Source organism: Thunnus albacares, chromosome 19, assembly GCF_914725855.1.
Source record: "Thunnus albacares chromosome 19, fThuAlb1.1, whole genome shotgun sequence".
Taxonomy (NCBI): domain Eukaryota; kingdom Metazoa; phylum Chordata; class Actinopteri; order Scombriformes; family Scombridae; genus Thunnus; species Thunnus albacares.
The window spans coordinates 10,837,609-10,858,236 of record NC_058124.1 but is presented as its reverse complement, the minus strand read 5'-3'; the positions used below and the strand labels follow the sequence as shown (position 1 = coordinate 10,858,236).

The 20,628-nt window shown below is 41.4% G+C and overlaps 1 protein-coding gene across 2 annotated transcripts in view; it reads right to left on the bottom strand.

Moving 5' to 3' along the window:
- The window catches only part of LOC122970237 (inactive phospholipase C-like protein 2), a 24,280-nt gene extending 7,896 nt beyond the window's left edge, over window positions 1–16,384 (bottom strand). For both annotated transcript variants that reach the window (XM_044336333.1, XM_044336334.1), the window contains exons 1-9: window positions 15,942–16,384; window positions 6,895–6,996; window positions 6,552–6,701; window positions 6,208–6,368; window positions 4,895–5,363; window positions 3,579–4,790; window positions 2,877–3,126; window positions 2,446–2,732; window positions 1,253–1,456 (exon numbers count right to left, since the gene is read on the bottom strand). In XM_044336333.1, coding sequence (XP_044192268.1) covers window positions 1,253–1,456; window positions 2,446–2,732; window positions 2,877–3,126; window positions 3,579–4,790; window positions 4,895–5,363; window positions 6,208–6,368; window positions 6,552–6,701; window positions 6,895–6,996; window positions 15,942–16,187 — 3,081 coding nt within the window. In that variant the 5' untranslated portion in view covers window positions 16,188–16,384. The remainder of the gene's footprint in view (window positions 1–1,252; window positions 1,457–2,445; window positions 2,733–2,876; window positions 3,127–3,578; window positions 4,791–4,894; window positions 5,364–6,207; window positions 6,369–6,551; window positions 6,702–6,894; window positions 6,997–15,941) is intronic.
- Window positions 16,385–20,628: the final 4,244 nt, after the last annotated feature.

Genomic DNA, 20,628 nt, shown 5'->3' with positions numbered 1-20,628 from the left:
ATTCCTGTTTCACACACTAATGCACAAATACACTATCACAGGTCAGTGCAGCTTCTAGTTGCATACTGTAGCAGTGACAAACTAGTTAAATTAAAGTGTCACAGTTTATACACCAAAACCTTAATCATAACTTAATAAGAATAGAAACAGGTTCATTTATCTCCTCTGCAGCCTGTTTCTGGCTGCAAATCCTGAATGTCTCCCTCACTCACAATGTGCATGCAATCTCTGGACAGTATCATTAAATTGGCAATTCATACCGACTGTCTATCATCCTACCCAAGAGACTCCTGGGGAATATCTAATATGAAACACGAATAAGTGCACTTTGAGCAAATATCAGTTTTCAAAGTATTGCAGCAGCCAGGCGGATGGCAAAAACAAGTTGTTGTAACGTTGTTTCCCACAGAAACATCTTAACATAGCGAGACAGAATACCACTCCATCGAGCCACAGCTGTATGTAAACCACTTATGTTGGTAAGCCACAGTCCAACCGGGTCCAGAGGGAAAAAGAGGAGGAGGCGGGAAGGAGGGGGGAGCAGATGAATGAGGGGAAGAAGGGATGAAGAGGAGGCTGTAAAACGGAGACCAAAAAGAAATATGTTAAGGTAAGATATGAAGAGAGAAGATATGAAAGAGGGAGACTGAAATTGCACCCTTGCAGTTATGACAAAAGCCAAAGAACCTAAACCTACTGAAACAAACGGATTCATACTGTCTTACTGGCTAGCTGATGAGTTCACTAACAGACCAATTGACCCCTCTACCCTCCTTTTCTCTCTTTCTGTTTATTTCCATGGGGGAGTTTTTCCCGACGGCTGGGTTTATTTTTAGACAACATTACATAAATTAAGCCCGTTAAATAACTTTCTCCTTGGTCGATGAATGTCCACCCTTTATTTGGGTGGAAAGATATAGTGGCTTAAGGCCAAGGTGAGGACATCACTGATGTGTTTACGAGCCTTGTTACAGCCAGAATAAATGGGGATGTTGTCTGCTACATAACAATGAGAGGTCACTTTGTGTTGCAGAAAATATTGGCGCAAAAGGAAGCTTTAGGCTTTGTCTGGGAGGAGGGTTTCATTGTTAGGTCGAGCAGACAGGAGATGGGGGGGGGTGGTTTGTGATCTTTGCTGCTTTTGTTTGCTCTTTCCTTCCGTTTTATGTATTTCAGAGATGTGAGCTTGTATATTTCTCTATCTGGTGAAAAACAATAAGCATATTAACTGTCGGCTCTTTTCCTTTCTCACCATTTCATAGGTGGAGACAACACGGCGAAGGACGTCCGGCAGGGGCCCCTGGGGTTCCAGGGTGGGGTAGTGGTCCCGCAGGTCAAACAGTAGTAGAGGTGTCCCGTCTGGTCCTGCCACTCTGGAGCCCAGAGCTAGTACGCACTGCATAAGGTTAGCCACCGCTGACACCCCACACAGCTCCCTGAACAGTGCTACTGAGTTCTGTTTGTAAAAAAGAAGAGACAACTGACAAATTAAATGTGCAGATTTAAACATGAGCACAAGTCTTTCCCCATCTTTCTCTTTCTTATTTCCCTGCCCCAATGGAAAACAGTACAGAGATGCATATCTAAATAAAATAGACATAAAATCTGTGAAATCTCTTCCACACTCTGTCTACCACTTGATATGCTTTCACTCTCTCTTGCTCCCTCACACACATACACACACACAGACACACACACACAGATAGGTAATCAAAAGCTACTCCCACAACAGAGCAATTTATCTTTTCCGTCAACTATTTGCTCTTCTGTATTTCTCTCCTGTAGTTGTGATGTTGTTTGGGTTGAAATGGAAGAAATCAAGATTTGCGGATGCCAACAGTCTCACCACACTGACTGAATATATAATAACTGTTTTATTGCCCAGAGTGACACAAGCAGCCTCAGACCCAATTGCTGCCTGGATCATTAAAGTTAGTTCTGCTATTAACAATGTCACAGCGGAGATGAATAATACCATTTATTGGTAATTATTGACAACAATGAGATTTTCCTGTTACTTCCCATTCACAAATACTACAAAGCAATTATTATAAAATGAGAAGGGGAATGTAACGCTCACTAATAGTGATATTGCTGTTAGTGGCTTTCTTTTTTTCATATTCTTGATTTCATAGTGTCTGATTATGTATGAAGAGGGTGAACATAGAGGTTTCATTGTATATGATGGACAGTGGGGCAGATGGCTGGACAAAGTGAATCTTTAAGTTGATTGATTAATTTGTCAGTGATTATCACTTTATTTAATTGTTTCAGCACTACAATAATCATGATGTATTGTTCAAATTGTGTTAATGTACATTATTGTGCCTTTGTTTGGAGCAGATATTAAATTAAAGGTATATAGTACCTTTAAACAATGTTGTGTCATTGTACGGACCAGCTGAATATTAATGCAAAACTCCAGCCTACTCTGCTCTTCCTCACCTGCATGTTTTCCTTCAGATCAGTGGCTTCTCTCAGCAAAGGGGCAGCCATCTTGAAAACTTCATCCACAGCCCGGACCCCCAAGTCCCTCAGAGCTGTATAATCCCGCCCCTTCCGGGCCTTCCGCACAGACAGACCTCTTTTGTGAGGCTTTCCCCCTCCTCTCCGATTGGTGAGGGCCACATGGACAAACAGCTTAGCGTGGGGAAGGTCTTCCCCGGTCAGAGACTGGAGCGGTACATGTCGGTAGCCAGGCTGAAGACACTCCAGAGGGATGGCATACTGACCTGTGGTGGCAGGAGTATCAGATTTCACTTCAAAGGAAAATTAAAACTTTTGCAGTAAAAGAAAATGTACAGACTAATCAACTCCTGTACACTACAAAATCATCCCATTTATTTTACAATCTGACCTTTTACTGTGACACTAACCTATAAACTCATCCCCTATGAAGTCATCATCCAGCACCACAAAGCGAACCATAGCGAGCTCCGGCAGGTTGATCTGGAACTCAAAGCTCTCATCAAAGATGGGGTTGTCCCCATTCTGGGTGACCGTCCTGGTACGGCGCTCTGTGCAGTCAGCTGGGATGCCATGGATCTCCACATACACATATGGGTCCACCACATCCCCTTTGGCCCCAGAACCCCTCGGCTTGGGCAGGTTCTGGCCGCTAATCACCTGAAAGAGGATCAGCATATGTGCTGTTATTCATGCGTTGTTAGCTTTCAGAACATAATCATGATTTTAAAGGATAATTGCGTTTATTACAACAAGTCTTTATTACAACAAGTCTTATTTTTGTAGTTTTGGCCTTAGGTTTTGATGATAACACTGTAATCACCTCCAACTGGGTACAAAAGAAGATTTCATATGATCAGACAAGCTGTACACAAGCCAACCTGGGGGTTAGTTTTAAATCTGTATGATCATCTGACTGCTTGTGTTCCTTGCCCTGTTAGACACCTTTTTAGCAATATCTCCAAGTTCCCAGATGTGTGAAGAAAAAGGAAAGACTACAAAAATAAGACCCAGGTTGTAATAAACTTGAATTATTAGTATCATAATAAAAGAGGATTGCGTCCACTGCAGGGGGACACATTTGCCAAGTTATATTCGGTATTTCACTACACCTTCACATGGAGCAGCTGTGGAGCCACACCGGGCACTGTGTCTCTGGTGTCGGCACTGAAATAAGAAACCTCCTGTCGCATGATGGCGGGCCGCAGAACATAACCGCAGTTTCCATTCTGCCGGAACCAGGCTGTGTTAAGGTCCATCATCAGTCCTGCTGTCTGAAAATTCATAGACACAATCTGGCAACCACACTTCCACAGGTCCTGAGGGTTCATGTTGCTTGAGTCAACGCGCATGGGGTTGGGGTACACTCGTGACAGGAAGTGCTTGTTATGGTTGACAAAGTTGCGGGGGCTCTCACCAGCGAGACGCACAGCCAGGGACTCATGAAAGGAACACAATTCCCAAGCTTTTTGGCTTTTGGATGATGTTGGAAAGTCAATGAAGCGGATTGAGCGACAAAGAGTTACCAGGTCTGACAGCTCTTTCAAGAGTTGGAACTGTTTCGGAGGGAGATGAGTAGGATTACACTGAGGGACGGCTGTGAAAGAGGCGCTTTTCTGCACTGTGTCCTTCTCGCTTCCTCCTCCACTGTTAGCTGCATTCATCCGTTGACACATCTCAGCCCCTTCATCCTCCTCACTTACCTCCCCGTCCTCCCCTTCCGAACCTGGCCCTGACTTCTTCCCCTTCAACAAGATCCGATGCCTTAAGGCGTGTGGCGACGGAAGATACGACTCCTCTTCGTCTGCAGGGTCTGTGTATAGCTTCTCCCCAAGTATCCTCGCGAGATGCTGCATCATCACTTTCTGCTGTCGAAGTGAACAGTGGTTCTCAATACACACAATTAACGGATACTCTGATGCCACAAATGCAAACTTTCCAATTGCTTCCAATACAGAACGCAGGGCAAGCGGTGGGGAAAGGGTGCGTCCAATGCACACCACTGGCTCCTCATCAGGGCCGTCCCAAACGTCCACCTCCACACATCGACAGCCCATCTTGAGGGCGCGGATGTAACCAGAAATGTCAGAGGGACCTCGAAATTGGTCCTCAATGAGGTAGGTGTTGTGGGAGGAGTTGATGTAGTAGTGAGACAAAGGCTGGGACATGTCCTGGCACACGGTGTCATGCTCCCTGTCAAAGAGGCGGCACTCTGCTGAAGTGAGGTAACTGGTGAAGCCGTCCAACGACAGGTATCCCTGCTGCCGGCCCTCCTCCGATGGCTCATGGGACTGTATGAGTTTCAGGCTGGTCTCCTCACTCACCTGGAGGAGATGAAGGAGAAAGTGGACAGGGGTGTAATGACACACAACAGGAATGCTGACTTGTTTTCTGTTATTTGTGTGTGTGATTAATTTGTGTTACCCACTTGAGCCATGCCCTGCTCAGCCTCGAGGAACCTCATCAGGTCTTTGGTGTCCAAGAACTCCTTGTTGCTAGAGAACTGCACCAACAGAAAGTAAATCTCTGGACGTGTGCAAAAGTCATGGAAGACGTCAATGAACTCCTGCTTGGTGACTCTCTCATTTCTTCCTGTCTGCCTTTTGTTTTCGCTGTGATCGTTAACTCCCGATCCATTATCTTGGGAAAGCCCACACATCCTCTCCCTAACTCTTTGAAGCTCTTTAAACCTGTGCTCCACTTTGCCACTGCTCACTCCAGGGTTCACACTCTGTATCAACTTGACAGCTGACTGCAGACAAATCCCTTCCTCAACATCTTCATGTTTGTCCGAATCAGCGACGGAGCAGAATAACTGCTCCAACCACCCAAGACGAAGGCTGTCCTGACTGCTGGCGAGCATGTCCAGGGCATGTTTCCCATACTGCATCAGATACCTGAAGGCAGATGAGAGAAGAATGACCAAGGTTGATACACACACACTGCATCACAAACATTTCCATTTTTATCTCAGGCATTTCACTGACACTCACATAAAGTACAATAACTGCAGTAGTATCAGTTTAAAGCCAGGCCCTTTATCACAGGCAGTGACAATAGTGACACAGGACAATAAAAAATAGAAAAGTTCACACTCTTCAACATAAATTTACAATACATCCAACACAGGTAAGAAAGCAAAGCCTAAGACACAAGACATCATGTTGGACTGTTTAGGACTACCTAAATTAGCTAAATTAGTTTACCAGACTAAACACTAAGTGTACGCATCGCTACCTACCTATTCACATTTGAGAAGCTGGAATTAGAGAATTTGGACTTTTTTCTTAAAAAATGACTCAAAATGATTAATCGATTATCAAAATAGTTCGTAATTAATTTAATAGTTGTTAACTAATCGATTAATTGACTAATCACTGCAGCTCTACAGTTAACATTAAGCTAATTTTTGCTAAGTGTGGCTATTTAATAGATATTACTAAGGTTTTGACTGACAGTGAGGTTGATTTAATAATGACTGTATTTTAATTTATTGGGAAATGATTTCTTATTAAAGTCTTTCTTATTACATGCTTTATTTAACAGAGAGGAAAATACCTGAAAACCAGATAGCAATCTGACTAAATTGTACTATCCTCAGTATACACTACGCAAGATAAAATGTTATGTAAGAAAGTTCTTAAAAGGTTCTTAACTCAAAACATTGTGTACTTTGTGGTAAAGATTAAAATCTACAAGTGCACAGTATAAAACTGCTCCCGGTTTTTTGCTGTGTCATACCTTAGGCCTGTCACCCAAATAATAGCCACTTCTGCTGAGTTGGCCACCAGGTCCAAGCTCTCATACATCTCTCCATAGATGATGGAGAATGCACAGTCCTCTGAAATCTGCTCATAAACTCCACTGGTGCGGAAAGTTTCTGTGTTTCGACCGGTCCGTACCTAAAATTTGAGGCCACAAGAGTTGCACAAACTAACGTCACACACAATAAAAACAAGTCAACCGCTGTCTTCCATATAGTTCGGGCTTGTAAATCGCCTTAGTGTAAAAGAATCAATGAGGTCATTTATAGAAGCAATAGCCAGGGAGCAATGATTTAGAAAGCCTTTTCTCTGGACACTGACCTCTCGTATGGAGGCAAGAGAGATCCTGGCTTTGTCTGACTCCTTCTTGGATGGCTCCCAGCACAGAGCCTGGAGGCCTGCATCTAGAAGGTAGTAGCGCTGGTATACACGTGAGTTGGGCCGCACCTTCTTCAGCTCAATCCCCTCAACCTGGAAGCAAAATATGGATGAAGTTGTCACCCACTGACTTTCAGACTTCACTTCAGAGCAACCTCTATTGAGTGTTTGACAGGCTCAAAAGCCTGTGATCTACCATGAACCCTTAATGCATTCATTGCGCATTAAATATTTAATGTACTGGTATGTAAAGTCTATACTTTATGTCACACAGTAGCTGACCCACCATGGAGTGGATACAGTCAGCAGCACTGCTGATCTTCTTCTCTGACAGGCTGCTGCTGAAGGACACCGTCTTCTTCCTTTCCCGACCAGCACGTGACCCATCCTGATGAGGAGGGAGGGAAGGAAGGATGAAAGGACAATACAGATAAAGAGGGGGTGGGGGGGAGTTGGGGCGGGATGCAATAAGAGCATGAAAGGGACAGACAGAAAGACAGGCAGACAATGATCTTTCTGCGGAGTATTCTTTGCTTGGGCATGACAAACATTTCTCCTGTCTAGAATGGATCTCAAAGGATTAAAAGGCATATCAGCTTATATAACCATACATAAACATAGATTATTAGTCTACCACATAGAGCCTCCTCCTCCCAATCTGTTATTGTTTTTCCTGATACCAGGCTAAAAGCCTTTGCTTGCCCTTGCCCTTCACCATTACACCATTAATCATACCTGACTAGACAGAGGCAGCAGGCTGCAGCATTCTAATTCTGCCCGGCCACATAGACACTGGCGGGCCCAATCAGTTTATCTGAGCTCACCATCACAGCTCATCCATCTGATATATTGACCAATCAGATGTCACCCCAACAGAGAACCTTATGCAAACAGATAAGAGCATATAAGTGGGCGACTTTATTGAATTACGGATATATTAGAGTCCCGATAAAATCAAATCAAAGACTTCATTGAAGCTAATCTATGGCAGGATAATGTAATTGTAGTTGATTCAATCCCTTGTGATTGAAGATGCAAACACCCACATAGTCTACATACTGTCTCACTTACATACTGTAGATATACATATCACAAAAAAGGTACTAAAATCTAACTGCCAAAAAAAAAAAATCTTCAAACTGCCAGTTTTGTCCAACCAAAAGTCCAAACTTTAAGATCTAAAAGGTCTAAAATTACATATGTCAAAGACAAGCTGAAAATCCTCTCATGTTTGACACATCTCTTTGAACAAGAGTCAGCAACACTAGCAGCTCTGAGGCTGTACTTTAGAACAGCAATGCTTTCCTTCCAGTAGATGCTGAAATATTTCACAGTTCAAGTGAAAAGTTAAACAGTGAAATATCCTTCTGGAGGTGGAAGTAGAGGAAAAGTAAGGAGATCACCAAAGTCAGTAAGATTCATCCTCTGTGGACCATGAATGTTTTAACAAATTTTCATGACATTCCATCCAATAGTTGTTGAGATATTTCCGTCTGACCAACCAAGCAACAGAACAACATTACCATTCCTGTAAAGCCATGCTGCTCATAGCTAAAAATGACTGGAATGAAAGAAAGTAATCAACAAAATAGTTGTTGATTATTTTTAGCACACATATTTTTATCAGTGGAAGATCAAATCCGGCAGCCTATTGCTCTGTGGCTAACAAATACAGAAAGCTCACTGTCATGTTTTGATACTCAAAATTGTTCTGGAATATTTAAGACGTCCAATCAAACACCAGTGAGCTGACTGACATTTTCATATCTATAGTGAACATCTGTGAATACTGATCAGTGGCTGATTAATCTCTACTTATCAGCATAACTCTGATTTTATTCAAATAAGAGTTCATATGCAGAGCACTTGGATCTTTTATGAGAGAGGAGAGGAGGAAACCCTTCATATGAAAGAAATCTGGGAGATACAAAAGGCAGCAAGAGAGGAGAGAGAGAAAGGGGGAAAAAAGACCTGTTTCATCTAAAGAATATGAATGAACATGTAAAAGAGTTGAAGCATACTTCACAGAGGATGTAAAGGTTTCCCTCAGAGGGTGGGGGAGGGCGCCTAACTATCACAAATTCTCACAGAGTTGTATCATTAATGATGGAGAAGTGTTTCCAATGGCGACAAGTTTTTATGAGCTTCCGTGGTGAGGGAGGGAGGGGGCGCTCTAAAAATACCCCTGATGCCTTGGGGTATGATAGAGGCAGTAAAAAGGGGTGTGGACATGGGGTGAGAGAGAGATAATACTGTAATACTAAGGCTCAGGCTCCCCCTTCCAATACTACCATTAAAACTGTAGGAAGAAAAAGCATAAGCAATTAATTTACAACAGTAACTTGTAATTGAGATAATTGCTTTTGTGTTCTCATTATAAACCTGCCCCCTCTGGCATGCTTCAGCAACACCTCTAAATTTGACTCTACCTCAAAAAAGAAGACTCAGATGCAACTCTGCTCAACAGCAGGACAAAAATGAAAATGAAAAACACATCAGGCTTCTCTCTCCTCTCTCGCTCATGAGTGATTTATTTTGAAGCAAACACTGAATTTGAAATGTTTTTTTTTTAAACTCAGAATCCCAGAATGTGGAGAGTCAACTCACAAATATGCACCTTTACACAGAAGCATACAGTTTCCTTTCCTTTCCTTTATTTTCCTTTCCTTTCCTTTCCTTTCCTTTCATGCAGTGCACTGACAGGTACAGGAGATTAATGTTGGCCTCAATCTATATCTCTTCCTCTGTGTGTGACATTAGCAGTAATGGTCCCTCTGTGGCTGTATCAGCACCAATTGCTGTGCACACGTCAGGCAACTTCACATAAATAAAATGGTCTCCACACATGCACTGTGTGACCAGTAGCAGACACATCATCCTTGATTAATAGACGGGCAGTAGACAGAAATCATATTGAAGCAACGGATACCTTCTGTCAAAAGCTAATAAACCTCATATAGTCTGCGCCTGTCACGAGATGTGTTTGAAGCAGAGGGAACAACAGGATTCTCCATGTGACCCTTTCAACAGTTGGGAATCAATTAGCTCATGTGTGGAGGCTGCACATTCACCCCTGTTAGGCTACAACATAAATTACTGATAAAGGAGGAGACAGAGTTCAAACAGCCAAACAACGCTGACGTCACTGTAGACTGAATAAATTAACCTGACAAGATAAAACTAGAGGGCACAAATACTCACAAACACCTGAATAAAATACAAAGGTAAATCTACTCTTTTTTTTTCTATGCAAAAAAGCAAGAATTACTGTCTGTACACATTAGAGTAGCTACACATAAGCACACACATGCATAGCAAAACAAAATGAGTTCGACCTCTATTCACTGATAAAATTCTAATTGCTATTTTTTTTTTTTATCTAAGTCAAAACGTGCTGTATGACTCTGTCACAAAAGGTCCTCTTATGTTTTCTCACAGAGAGTGAGATAGCTCTCCAAAACCGCCGCTGTGCTTCAAAACAGGAAGCAGCCCGTCAGCTCATCACAGAGAACTTCCTGTAGTTCTAGTGAGAGTCGAGTGAAGTGACAACGGAGGGTAAAGAAAGAAAGAGAGAAAGAAAAAGTAAAAAATTCATTTGCTGCTGTTCTGTGAACACCTCATTGATTCTATTGATATACAGTAGTATTTGCTACGGTACACGTGTGAGCAGAGGAAGTCTAGTGAACATGAAACCCATTCACCCGTTTAATTCAAATTGTAGCAATTTAGAGACACATATTTTCTTTGTATACATACTGTTAATACAACACTTTCAATATTATTTTTGAAAATAATAACTCCCACTATAACTTCAGCAGTATTTTACAGATCTAAAATCTACATTAACTCTTCTTTTGTCAAGCTGTAAACACAACACTGACATATTATCAATCGTCTTTAAAGTTGATACAGCAACCTTCTTAGCAAACAAATATCTGTCTCTTTAGCTGCTAAATGCTCCAATATGTTCACCAGCTAGTTGCTAACTTTGTCTCCTGTTTGTTGCTGGGCAGGTAGAGCACACCAAGTTTATCAGTACATTTTTACTCAAAGCATCCTTTTCCCCAGCTGGTTCCAGCAATTGAGCTAGAACAGCTGAGAGAAACTTCAGAGTGAGGTGAAATTTGGACCCCATTCACATTACACTTAGTTATTTGATCCATCATTAACGTAGAAGTATTGATCATAGCAGCTTTAATTTGAGTTCAAATAATTAAACTAAACCTCAGTTGGAAAATAAAAGGGATATTTTAATCTCAATGAATACACTTTTAATACTGGCGTTACTATGAGATTAGTTTGATTCCTGATAGGACATCTAGACAGATTGAACTATATTGACAGAGGGATAAATTTGGGGGAGATGTGTGGCAGAACAGATCCAATGCAGTTATCAGAGAAGGACACACAAGATGACAGAGAAACATCGAAGAAAAAAAACTTGAAAAGAGGAAATAGATCAAAAAAATCTTAAGAGAGATAACAAAACAATAAAGGGAGAATGGAGAGAAATAAATAATGAAGCTCTATTACAGATTACTGTCTGTATGTGGACGTTTACAGAACCTCTGCACTTGGTATTTGCCTGTAGGAACCAGCATGGCCTTGAGCCATCATTAGCCAGCTTACATGCATGCATGGTATGATGCATGAGAGCGTATGTGTCTAGATGCAACAAGCTTGTACTGTATCACTAATTACGGCACCTCCAAGTCAGCACAATGAAGATGTGGGTCACTGGTGGGCGTCGTCTTTCATCTGCTAATTAAGACAGATAGAAAATCAGAGAAAGAGAGATGATTGCTGGGTGAGAGAAAATAGTGAATATGGGATTGAAAACTGGTAGGGAGGCTGAACTCTCTTGCCTGTGGCCTTGTGTGTTTGACAGCAGATGATGGATGATTAATGGTATACTTAAATCCAGTGCCTCTCACCCTGGAGCTCAGCATCACTGGAGGGTTAAGGGGTGATTTACAGGGAATTGTGAGATGATATATGAAATGTGCAAAAGAGGCTTTCAAAAATAGAGTTAGCAAAGGCACCTTCAAGATTTCAGCAACAGTTCATGTAGATGATATTGAGAAAATAAAAATAAAAATCTTCACAACAATATGTGTTTATTTCTCTTTGAGAGCTATTACATTAAGCACTCACATCAGGGTGCCAGCAGCCACCAGCACATGCCAATCTACCAATCTTAATTCTGACTGGCAGGCAGGTGTCCATTTAAACCGTATATGAGGTCACATTTCCAGTCAAAAATAGTCTATGCAATTAGCAATAAAACGCCCCTTTGTAAAAGTCAACATACTGAAAGGTTTTGCTGCTGCAGCCTTATTTGGTCTTTTATGACCAATAGTTTATGATGGTTGACAACAAAACTAGGTTAATCTGGCAACAAACCTAAAAATTGGATGAAAGGTTACATGCAGCCCTCCTTTTATCCTTTGGTACATCATGTCCACATATACAAAATAATGAACTCAGTGGAGAAGACATCATTCTGCTTCATGTAATGCTGCTCTTTACCTCCGTCGTCCATCATTTTTTTACATCAGAACTGGCACTGAAATTATTACTCGATCAATAGATGCGTGAGTTGAAAATTAACTGCAGACAATTTTGATAAATTAAGAAAAAACTATAGACATTTGTGGGTTCCAGCTTCTTAAATGTGAGTATTTTAGTTCTTTATTACTGTAAATGACATAAAAACTTTATACCATCATCATTATGGACTGTTGGTCGAACAAAAAATGCTATTGAATGATGTCACTTTGGACTCAGGGAAATTTGAATGGGCCTTTTCAGCATTCTCTGACATTTAACAGACTAAACGATTAATTGATTCATTGAAAAAATCCTGGAAATGATCATTAATTGCAGCCCTAATCAGGACACTTCTTCATGCATTATCACTCTCTAATGAGAAAGTGTGTCGTGAACACACACTGTGTCTCTGTGTGGTTGTTGGGTTGGGTGTGCACAGGTGCATGACTGCTACATAAGACAGGACATTTGGGTTAAATAGGGCACAGAAAGCAGTATGTGGTCAAGTCATTCTGTCTACAGCTCAGTGTATGAGAATAATGTTCGAGGGGAAATGTGGTGAGTATTCACAGTAACTCAACTGCTCACTGACTATAAACCCCTGCCCTTGTGGCAAGTAGAGCAGCAGATGCTCTTTTACGCTTCAAACCTTTGAAGTCCCATGTGCGCACACACACAAACACAAAGACACGCTCACACACACACACACACAAAATGAAACAAGTAAAAGGTTGGCTTGAAAAGGTCATCTTGTCAGAGAGCTAACCACGATTTCAGCTGACAAACGTCACACATGCATTTACCGAAGATAGCAGTACCACTAAAACCAAAAGAAAAAAAGGCAACGGAGCCTTGAGTCAGGCCTCAACTGCAAGCATCAATACAGCGATCAAAGTGCCGAGCGGGGTTTCCACACGCCTCAGTGGTGACTTAGTGAGCCTTGCTAACCGACACAAACTCAGAGCGCCATTCTACTGTAAGTGCTCACGCCTGTTTACATGTGCATGCACGCACACATTATCAATCTTGAAATGCTTTCGAGATATGTCTGTTTTCCAGTGTCAGTACTTGTGCATTCATGTGTTTGTGGTTTTTTTTTTGCACATGCTCCTCACTACAGCCCTGCACATGCGTGGCTGGATGTATATTATGAATGTAGAACATATATGTGGAGCAAATGAATCACCACAGTAGCTCAGAGTAGCAGTATTTTCTGTGGCTCCATCACAATCGTGGAGAGGGTTTATCCGCTGGCACCCCGTGCGTGGCCACACTTATGCAGTCTGAAATGGTTTAAAGCAGGCTAAAGATGTTGATTTGAACTGCAGGAGATGCTCAGGGCTACTCTGACTCAAACAACTACTCTCCCCAGCTGTGTGCTAACGCCTCTGGTGATGCTGCCCACTGGATTATATCAGATTCTCTGCCCTGTTTTTCATGGTTAATAAAAAGCAGAGATTTTGGAGATATGTGGTTTTCCCAAGACAGCTGTGTGCACACTCTCTCACACACATACACACATTAACATGCCAACCTCTTATAGTTTGTGTCATTATTGAAGGAACTGAAAAGTAGATTTCTTGTGCCAGGTTGTGTTTTACCGGTAGGCAGGTCTGTACATGTTTATGTGTGTGATTGTGTTTATGTATTTGAAACTGAGAGGGAAAGAAGGAGAGTACCTGATGGTTATCTATATCCAGATGAACTGGAAACAGACTTGAGTGGGCACCTGATTCTGCATCTCCTTCACGCACACACAAGCGAGACAGAGTAAAGGAGAGGATGGCCGGACAGCATGAAGTACATACTGATGAAATACAATTAAGGTTAGTCTCATTACCTCAGCAGATGCAAACAGGAGCACACACACATACAGACACACACTAGACATATATCCCCTGACTCCTGTTAAAACCAGTCTGGAATGTCATGTTTCCTGTTTATCTGCCTACATAACCACCCCAACTCCTTTGTGTGGAATCCTGACTTTAAGCACAGGAGTAGTTTAGCAAACATCAAAACACACTGCTGTGTTGACAGGTGGATTCATAACTCTTTGATTCTTCGACTGAGCTACAAAGCCTCGGGAGTTTATGATTCCAAACACAAGCACGTTTGTGGCTTCACCACAAACGTATGCGGACTGTGCTGGTCGGTTCATTGATCGCTGAACGCTCTCTGCATTAAATGTGCTCACGAAACATATAATAGTCAAACATTTCATCATCACATCACCAGTGACATATAGGCGGCATGCACATGTAGTGTGCGGCATATATTCTCATGCTGTTCTGCCTTTCCACTCTTTAAAGTACAGACAGTAACCAGGGCGGGGTGATGTCCTGAAGCCATTAAGCGCCACACATCAAACATGGCAGTGGAAATTGCCAGGAGTTATTTAACGCCATTTCTGAACCAGCGTGAAGCTTTAGACTTTCACTGAGGCAAACAGAGTGTTTTTAAATCATCTGTGTCAGGCTATGGCAGCACCGTGGAAACTAACAGAAGAGAGACAAGAGCAGGCCTGTGTGCGGGGAGGGAGGTGAGAAACGTTTGTGTGAAGTGTCATCACCACCTGCTCATGACTTAATAGCAATATTGCAACATGAACTGTTCGAGGAAATTGGCCAACTGGCCGGTTTCCTGTCTTGCTGGGTTGGAGCCAATCAGACACAGATGAAAAGATGAAGCCTGTGCCATGTTCAAATAATCATGTCTTTGCAGGCAGCAGCTCTGAAGACAAGCAGCAACTAGAGATCAATACAAGACCTCCCACATGCCTAAAGGCCAAAAACCAGATAAGGACAAAATCAGGAGATGAGAGTTATTGATTAGATGTTATATTGCTCTAAATGCTGTTTGGGTCCAAAACCAAAAGAAACTGTGAATAAGCGAGATATCTTTGTCAAGGGCTGTATAGAAATAAACTTGTGTGAGCCAGAGCAGTGAAGGCAGTGAGATTAATTGGACAGGGGTATTCAACTGTGTGCCACAGAGGGCGGAGAGAATTCAATTTCTCATTCTAATCAAAGTCTACAGCAGGTGGTTTCACTTATTAGTTCCTCCTCCTCCTCTTGTCTAGCCGAAGGAGTGCTAATAAGTGACATCGCCTGCTGTAGCCTTGTGACTGGAGCAAAACCTTTGCCCCCATATATGGAAAAATCTCTGAAATCCAGTGTCATTTTTAAAATGATAAGTCTGATTTGAAGCCTTGTGTGCCCATTAGACAAGGGGTCTCAATGTTTATAGGCAGCATTTAGACTTAATATCATTTTAAATGTGATATGGCCTGGCCTCGTCTTGAAGAGCAGAATGCTGCAAATGCTTTATCCTCTGAATTTCCTCAACAGCACTGAGGTGAGATGAGGTAACTGGTTATTCTGCTATTCACACAGATGGAGAGGAAGCTGGGAGGAAGTACAGTCACAGTATATTAGCAGTTTATTTACAGGATGCTGCAGATATATTATCTCCAGAAGTGTTGGGGCTCAAATGTGTGAGTTGATAAAATTCACTGTATATGTATGACTGAGTGCTGGTTTTATATTGACTTTAAGGTATTTTATATCATTTGTATTCTCCATGGCATCAACATAACATTCCTGTAGAGGCATATAGTTTTTCTATGTGGTTTTTAAACAATCACATCATATTTTGTCATATTTTATCTCATAAGGAGTCGTTACAAATGCTTTTCTGTGGTCTATTCTGGACTTGTAGCAGTTTGCATGCATTTTCTTATTTTAAAATCTCTCCTCTTTACTGAGAGAGATGATGGCCTACCTTGATCAGACTGCTGCGTCGAGGGATTGATTTGGTGGCTGAATTTGAACCCGCGCTCTCCCACGTCGGGGACTCGCAGCTGGATTCGCTTTGGACCTTCTTCGCGGTGTCTGACGCGCTGCAGTTGCCGTTTGACACCGGCTCTCCTCGGTGCGTCTCCAGGCTCATTTCGCCTCCTCCCGACGCAGCTTTCCAACCAGCAACCGGTGGACCGACAGTGGTCTTGTTCTCTCCAAATTCAGCCATGGTGACACTTTTTTTGTTTTTGTTTTTTTTGTTGTTGTTTTTTTTTTAATTATCTTGAAAGCAGCAGGGCCCCCAGTGCAAGAAAGCTACACGCGGATACAGACGTGCCATCGTGTGAGGTGAACGATCTGCGACCGTGCGCCGGAGCACAGGAAACTTCTCTCTCTCTCTCTCTCGCTCTCTCTCTCGTAGCGTCTTCCTCCTCCACACACACACACACACACACACACACACACACACACACACACACACACACTATACACACAGAGAGAGAAAGAGAGGGGGGGGATAATAGCAGGGCGAGAGACAGCTGAGCGACAGCATGAGCCGACACACCTTCCAGACCTCCACTGCCAATACGCATCACATCTACGCGACAGCTGGATGTGCGCTTGCGTTCAGGAAATTTAGATGCTGAAGACCAAGCCTGTCCGCTCTGTCGCCGTCTAGCTACATCTAAATCCTCATCACACCATGCCTCCGAACCATAATGATTTTTACATGTGGACCAGCTCCTGCTGTCTCCCCTCTCTCCTCCTCGCTCCCAGCCTCCATCCAGTCACTGGGTTTCTGAGCGCAGCAGCAGCAGCAGGCTTATAAAGTCATCATCTGCCACCAGCCTGTTCTAAGATTGGTGGGTGGTTTTGCTTTTCCATCCCCTCAAGAACGAAGTGCACACCCACATTGTGTGTGTGTGTGTGTGTGTGTGTGTGTGTTTTCTTCCCCACTGCTGTCAAAAAAGCATCCTTTCAAAAGAAGTAGTAATAATGGCTTCATTAATGCTTAATAAGTGATTTCTAGATCAGCTATCACTAAGAATACAACTTTTGTAATTAATTAATAAAAATTACAACTAATATTAATAACTTAATTTGGACAAAGTGTTTTTTTTTCTTCTTTTATTATTCTTTCTTTTTGCTGGTTTGGCAGGCTTAGTCTTAAAAAAACAGGAATAAACTGGGGGAAAAATTGTCAAGCTGTGCAGTAAGATTACTGGTGTTACCCCTAATGACCTTCAGCACCTGTAAGAAGTGAGGGTCATCTCAAAGGCACAGACTATTGTTTTGGACCCTCAACATCCTTTACATGTTGACTTCCAGCTGTTTCCATCAGGGCGGAGGTTTAGTCTCCCCAAAGGTAGCACTAATAGATACAGATTGTCCTTTGTTCCATCTGCTTGGTTTTTTAAACAGACTATAACTCCAGATGTCATTACGTCTCTCTTTCTTTTTTCCATGATTCATGTGTAGGCAGTATGGATCTTGTGCTGTGTTGTGTATGATGTATTGTATGTATTTTTGTTGGACTACTGTGTGTAAAGCATATTGCCCTTCCGGGACATTACAGTTTTTTTTTAATCTTAATGACTTGTTAACATTTATAACTGCAGACTTAATTATTAAACCACTTTATTAGTGACTTAAAACATTTATAATTGCAGATGTGGTGAATAGTCAAGCCAATTTTATTTGTATAGCACATTTCATACACAGGTAAGCTCAAGAAAACACTAAACAAAACACATACTACACATAAATAAAATCTAAAAACCTTTCAGCCAACCATACAATACACACAAACACACACACACTAACTACCAAAAGCCTGAGAGAAAAGCAGTGTTTTAAAAGAAGATATAGTTGCAGCAGATCTCGGGTCATCAGGCAGTTTGTTCTAGATTAAATGCACCTTTACCTGATTTAAATTTAATTCTAGATACATTCAGGAGACACATACTTGATGATCTGAGGGACTTGATTGGTCTACAGCCAGTGAGCAGGTTGGAAATCTATTTAGGAGCCATACCACTTAGGGCGTTGTAAACAAGCTGTGACACTTTGAAATCAATTCTACACTCTACCGGGAGCCAGTGAGGTGTTTTCAGTACAGCATTAATGTGTTGTGAATGAAAACTGTATTAATTAACGTTTATATACGTTAATAAATAACAAGAATATTATCAAATAAATTAACTCTGTTACTACTAAATAGAAAGATAAACACCAGTCAAGATTTTTTCAAACTTGCCAACCGAACATTTTTTTCTTATCATGTTGGATTAAGAAGAAAATGAACATGAGACATTTTGGCTGCTGAGAATAGTTTCTGCAGTTTCCTGTGACCCTGTGTATTTTAAAAAATATGCAAACCTGCAGTCTAGATGTATTTGTGCATGAACGTGATGATACTTTGAAAATGTTTCATCCAACAAAGGTCATGTTTGTGTCGTCCTTTTCTGCCTTTTGACTAAATGTGAAATTTAGGATACATTTGCATTTGCAATTTCATTCTTGATGTGCACTCTTGAGACAGTCCTTTATATACATTACGTGTGGATTTACCATCAACTACCTTTCTAAAATTTAATAGAAATCAAGGTCATGGGTTTTGCTCGAGGATTCAGGCGCAAATAATTGTGATGCATTGCTCAGTGATAAATGCCAAAATGTCTCTCTCAAGGGTAAATGCCAAACAAAATGAATGAGCTCCTTTTTTAGTTGGTCTGAAACACAATTACCTGAACTTTATAAATTTCACAAAACACACACACACAAACACACGACATGTCCGTCCTATTGGTACAGTAGATTATTTGCAATATTTCCTGGGCTGCAGTGTTTCTGTGACTCTCTACAAGACAAACAACAAGCTCTAAATAGCTGAAATGATTTTGCTTGTTGATTCACTGTTATCCCAATACTTGCACAAATCAAGGTCATTGCAACATTTACTGACATGGAACCAATGTGTTCTGTGATTTATGTGATGAAAGTTTCCTCTATTTTCAGTGTAATTCCCCCCATAATAAAACACCACTGCTCATTTAGGGGAACCTTATCTGAAGAGACAGGAGGTTCTTCCATTTCATTATCAGCTCTACATTAACATAATGTAATGACTAAAAGCTGTACACCGGGGTGTCCTTGGTCAGAAAACTGTAGTGCAACACTGAGGGGTCACACTCTCACATGTTGGAAGAGATGTCAGTTTGTCTGCATTGTGAGTGCTGGTGTTGGTGTACACAAGTCATTTTCATTAAAGGGAAATTATCTCATTCTCCAGTGGCTTCTCTCTGGAGAACATTCAAACAGCTTAGCTTAAGGAGGCCTGAGAAGGAGAGATAGAGACTGATGTAGACTGGAAATCTTGGTCTTCCAAATCTGCTGAGCTCTGTTATTCTTCTTTTTTGAGAACAATACGTCCGCCACAGGAGCCTCCATCAGCTGCATTTTCTAATACATAGATTTAATGTGGTGATATTTTATGCTCCATAATGTAGGGTGGGTGTTGATGCAGTGGCTAAATTTAGATTTGAAAAGAGTTATGGACTACTCCACAAATGCTGACTGCAGGGAACATCAAGCAATGATGACATAAATACAGCGTGAACCAGACAGTACCACTCACTGGCCAGCCACCTGCAGTAAAGTTACAGGGTTGAGTATGAAAGGAGGAACTATACAATTAAGATTTTGTTGGAAACACCTCCCTTTACAAACAATTAGCTTCCACCATAAAAATCTCAGCATTTCATAATTCATAAATCATGAATCTGCTTGTTGGGATGTAAGGTAGTACTTTTGGTCAGACCTCCATCAGTGATGATGAGACAAGTATTTGGCCTTTGGCATCATATGGGCAATATGATGCCAAAGGCTAAGCGTGGCCCGTTAAGATGACACATACTCACTTTCATGTCATTCCTGTCAAAAATGAGACCTCAGTATAATACTGGTTTGTGTTTGCTGCCATCTAGTGTCTGCTGGGTGAACCTGTAGGTTTACATCCTGCTACATCAAGTCGACACTGTAGGATATTTCACTTGGATTTTAACACAAACATGGAAAAATGTTAACGATGGTATGAACATCAGTTGCTTTTACATTTTGCTGACTTTATTCATCATGTAATAAATCTTTATCATGAACCATCACCCTTTCTGAAAAAAATAGTACCATATAGAAAATAAAATTGTTGAATAAAGTGCATTATAGTGCAAATACACATCAGTAACTCCTTTAACTAGAATCAGTATGTAAAACATTACACACAGAGAATCCTCTATTTGCTGTGCAGCTCAGAGCTATATATTGTGGTTATTATTATTATATTGTGGGTGTTTGGTTTAAAATCTTGGGAGACTGATGTCCCGCTCAGATAAATAAAACACCAGTGTTGGTCACTGCTATGATACCAGTCCAATCTACAATCTGTATTTACTGTTTTGACAATATATGTATGACAGGATTAATGAAATACATTTTATATGCAATGTAGGTTGTTACAGCTAAAAAAAAAAGTACATTTCCAGTAAATCCTGCTTGATATGCTACACAATGGTATCCTCCTCCAGACACAATATAACTGTAAGATGTCATTGTCATTCAATATGGGTGGATGTATGTGGTCATGGTTGCCAATATGGGACAAATGTGCTTAC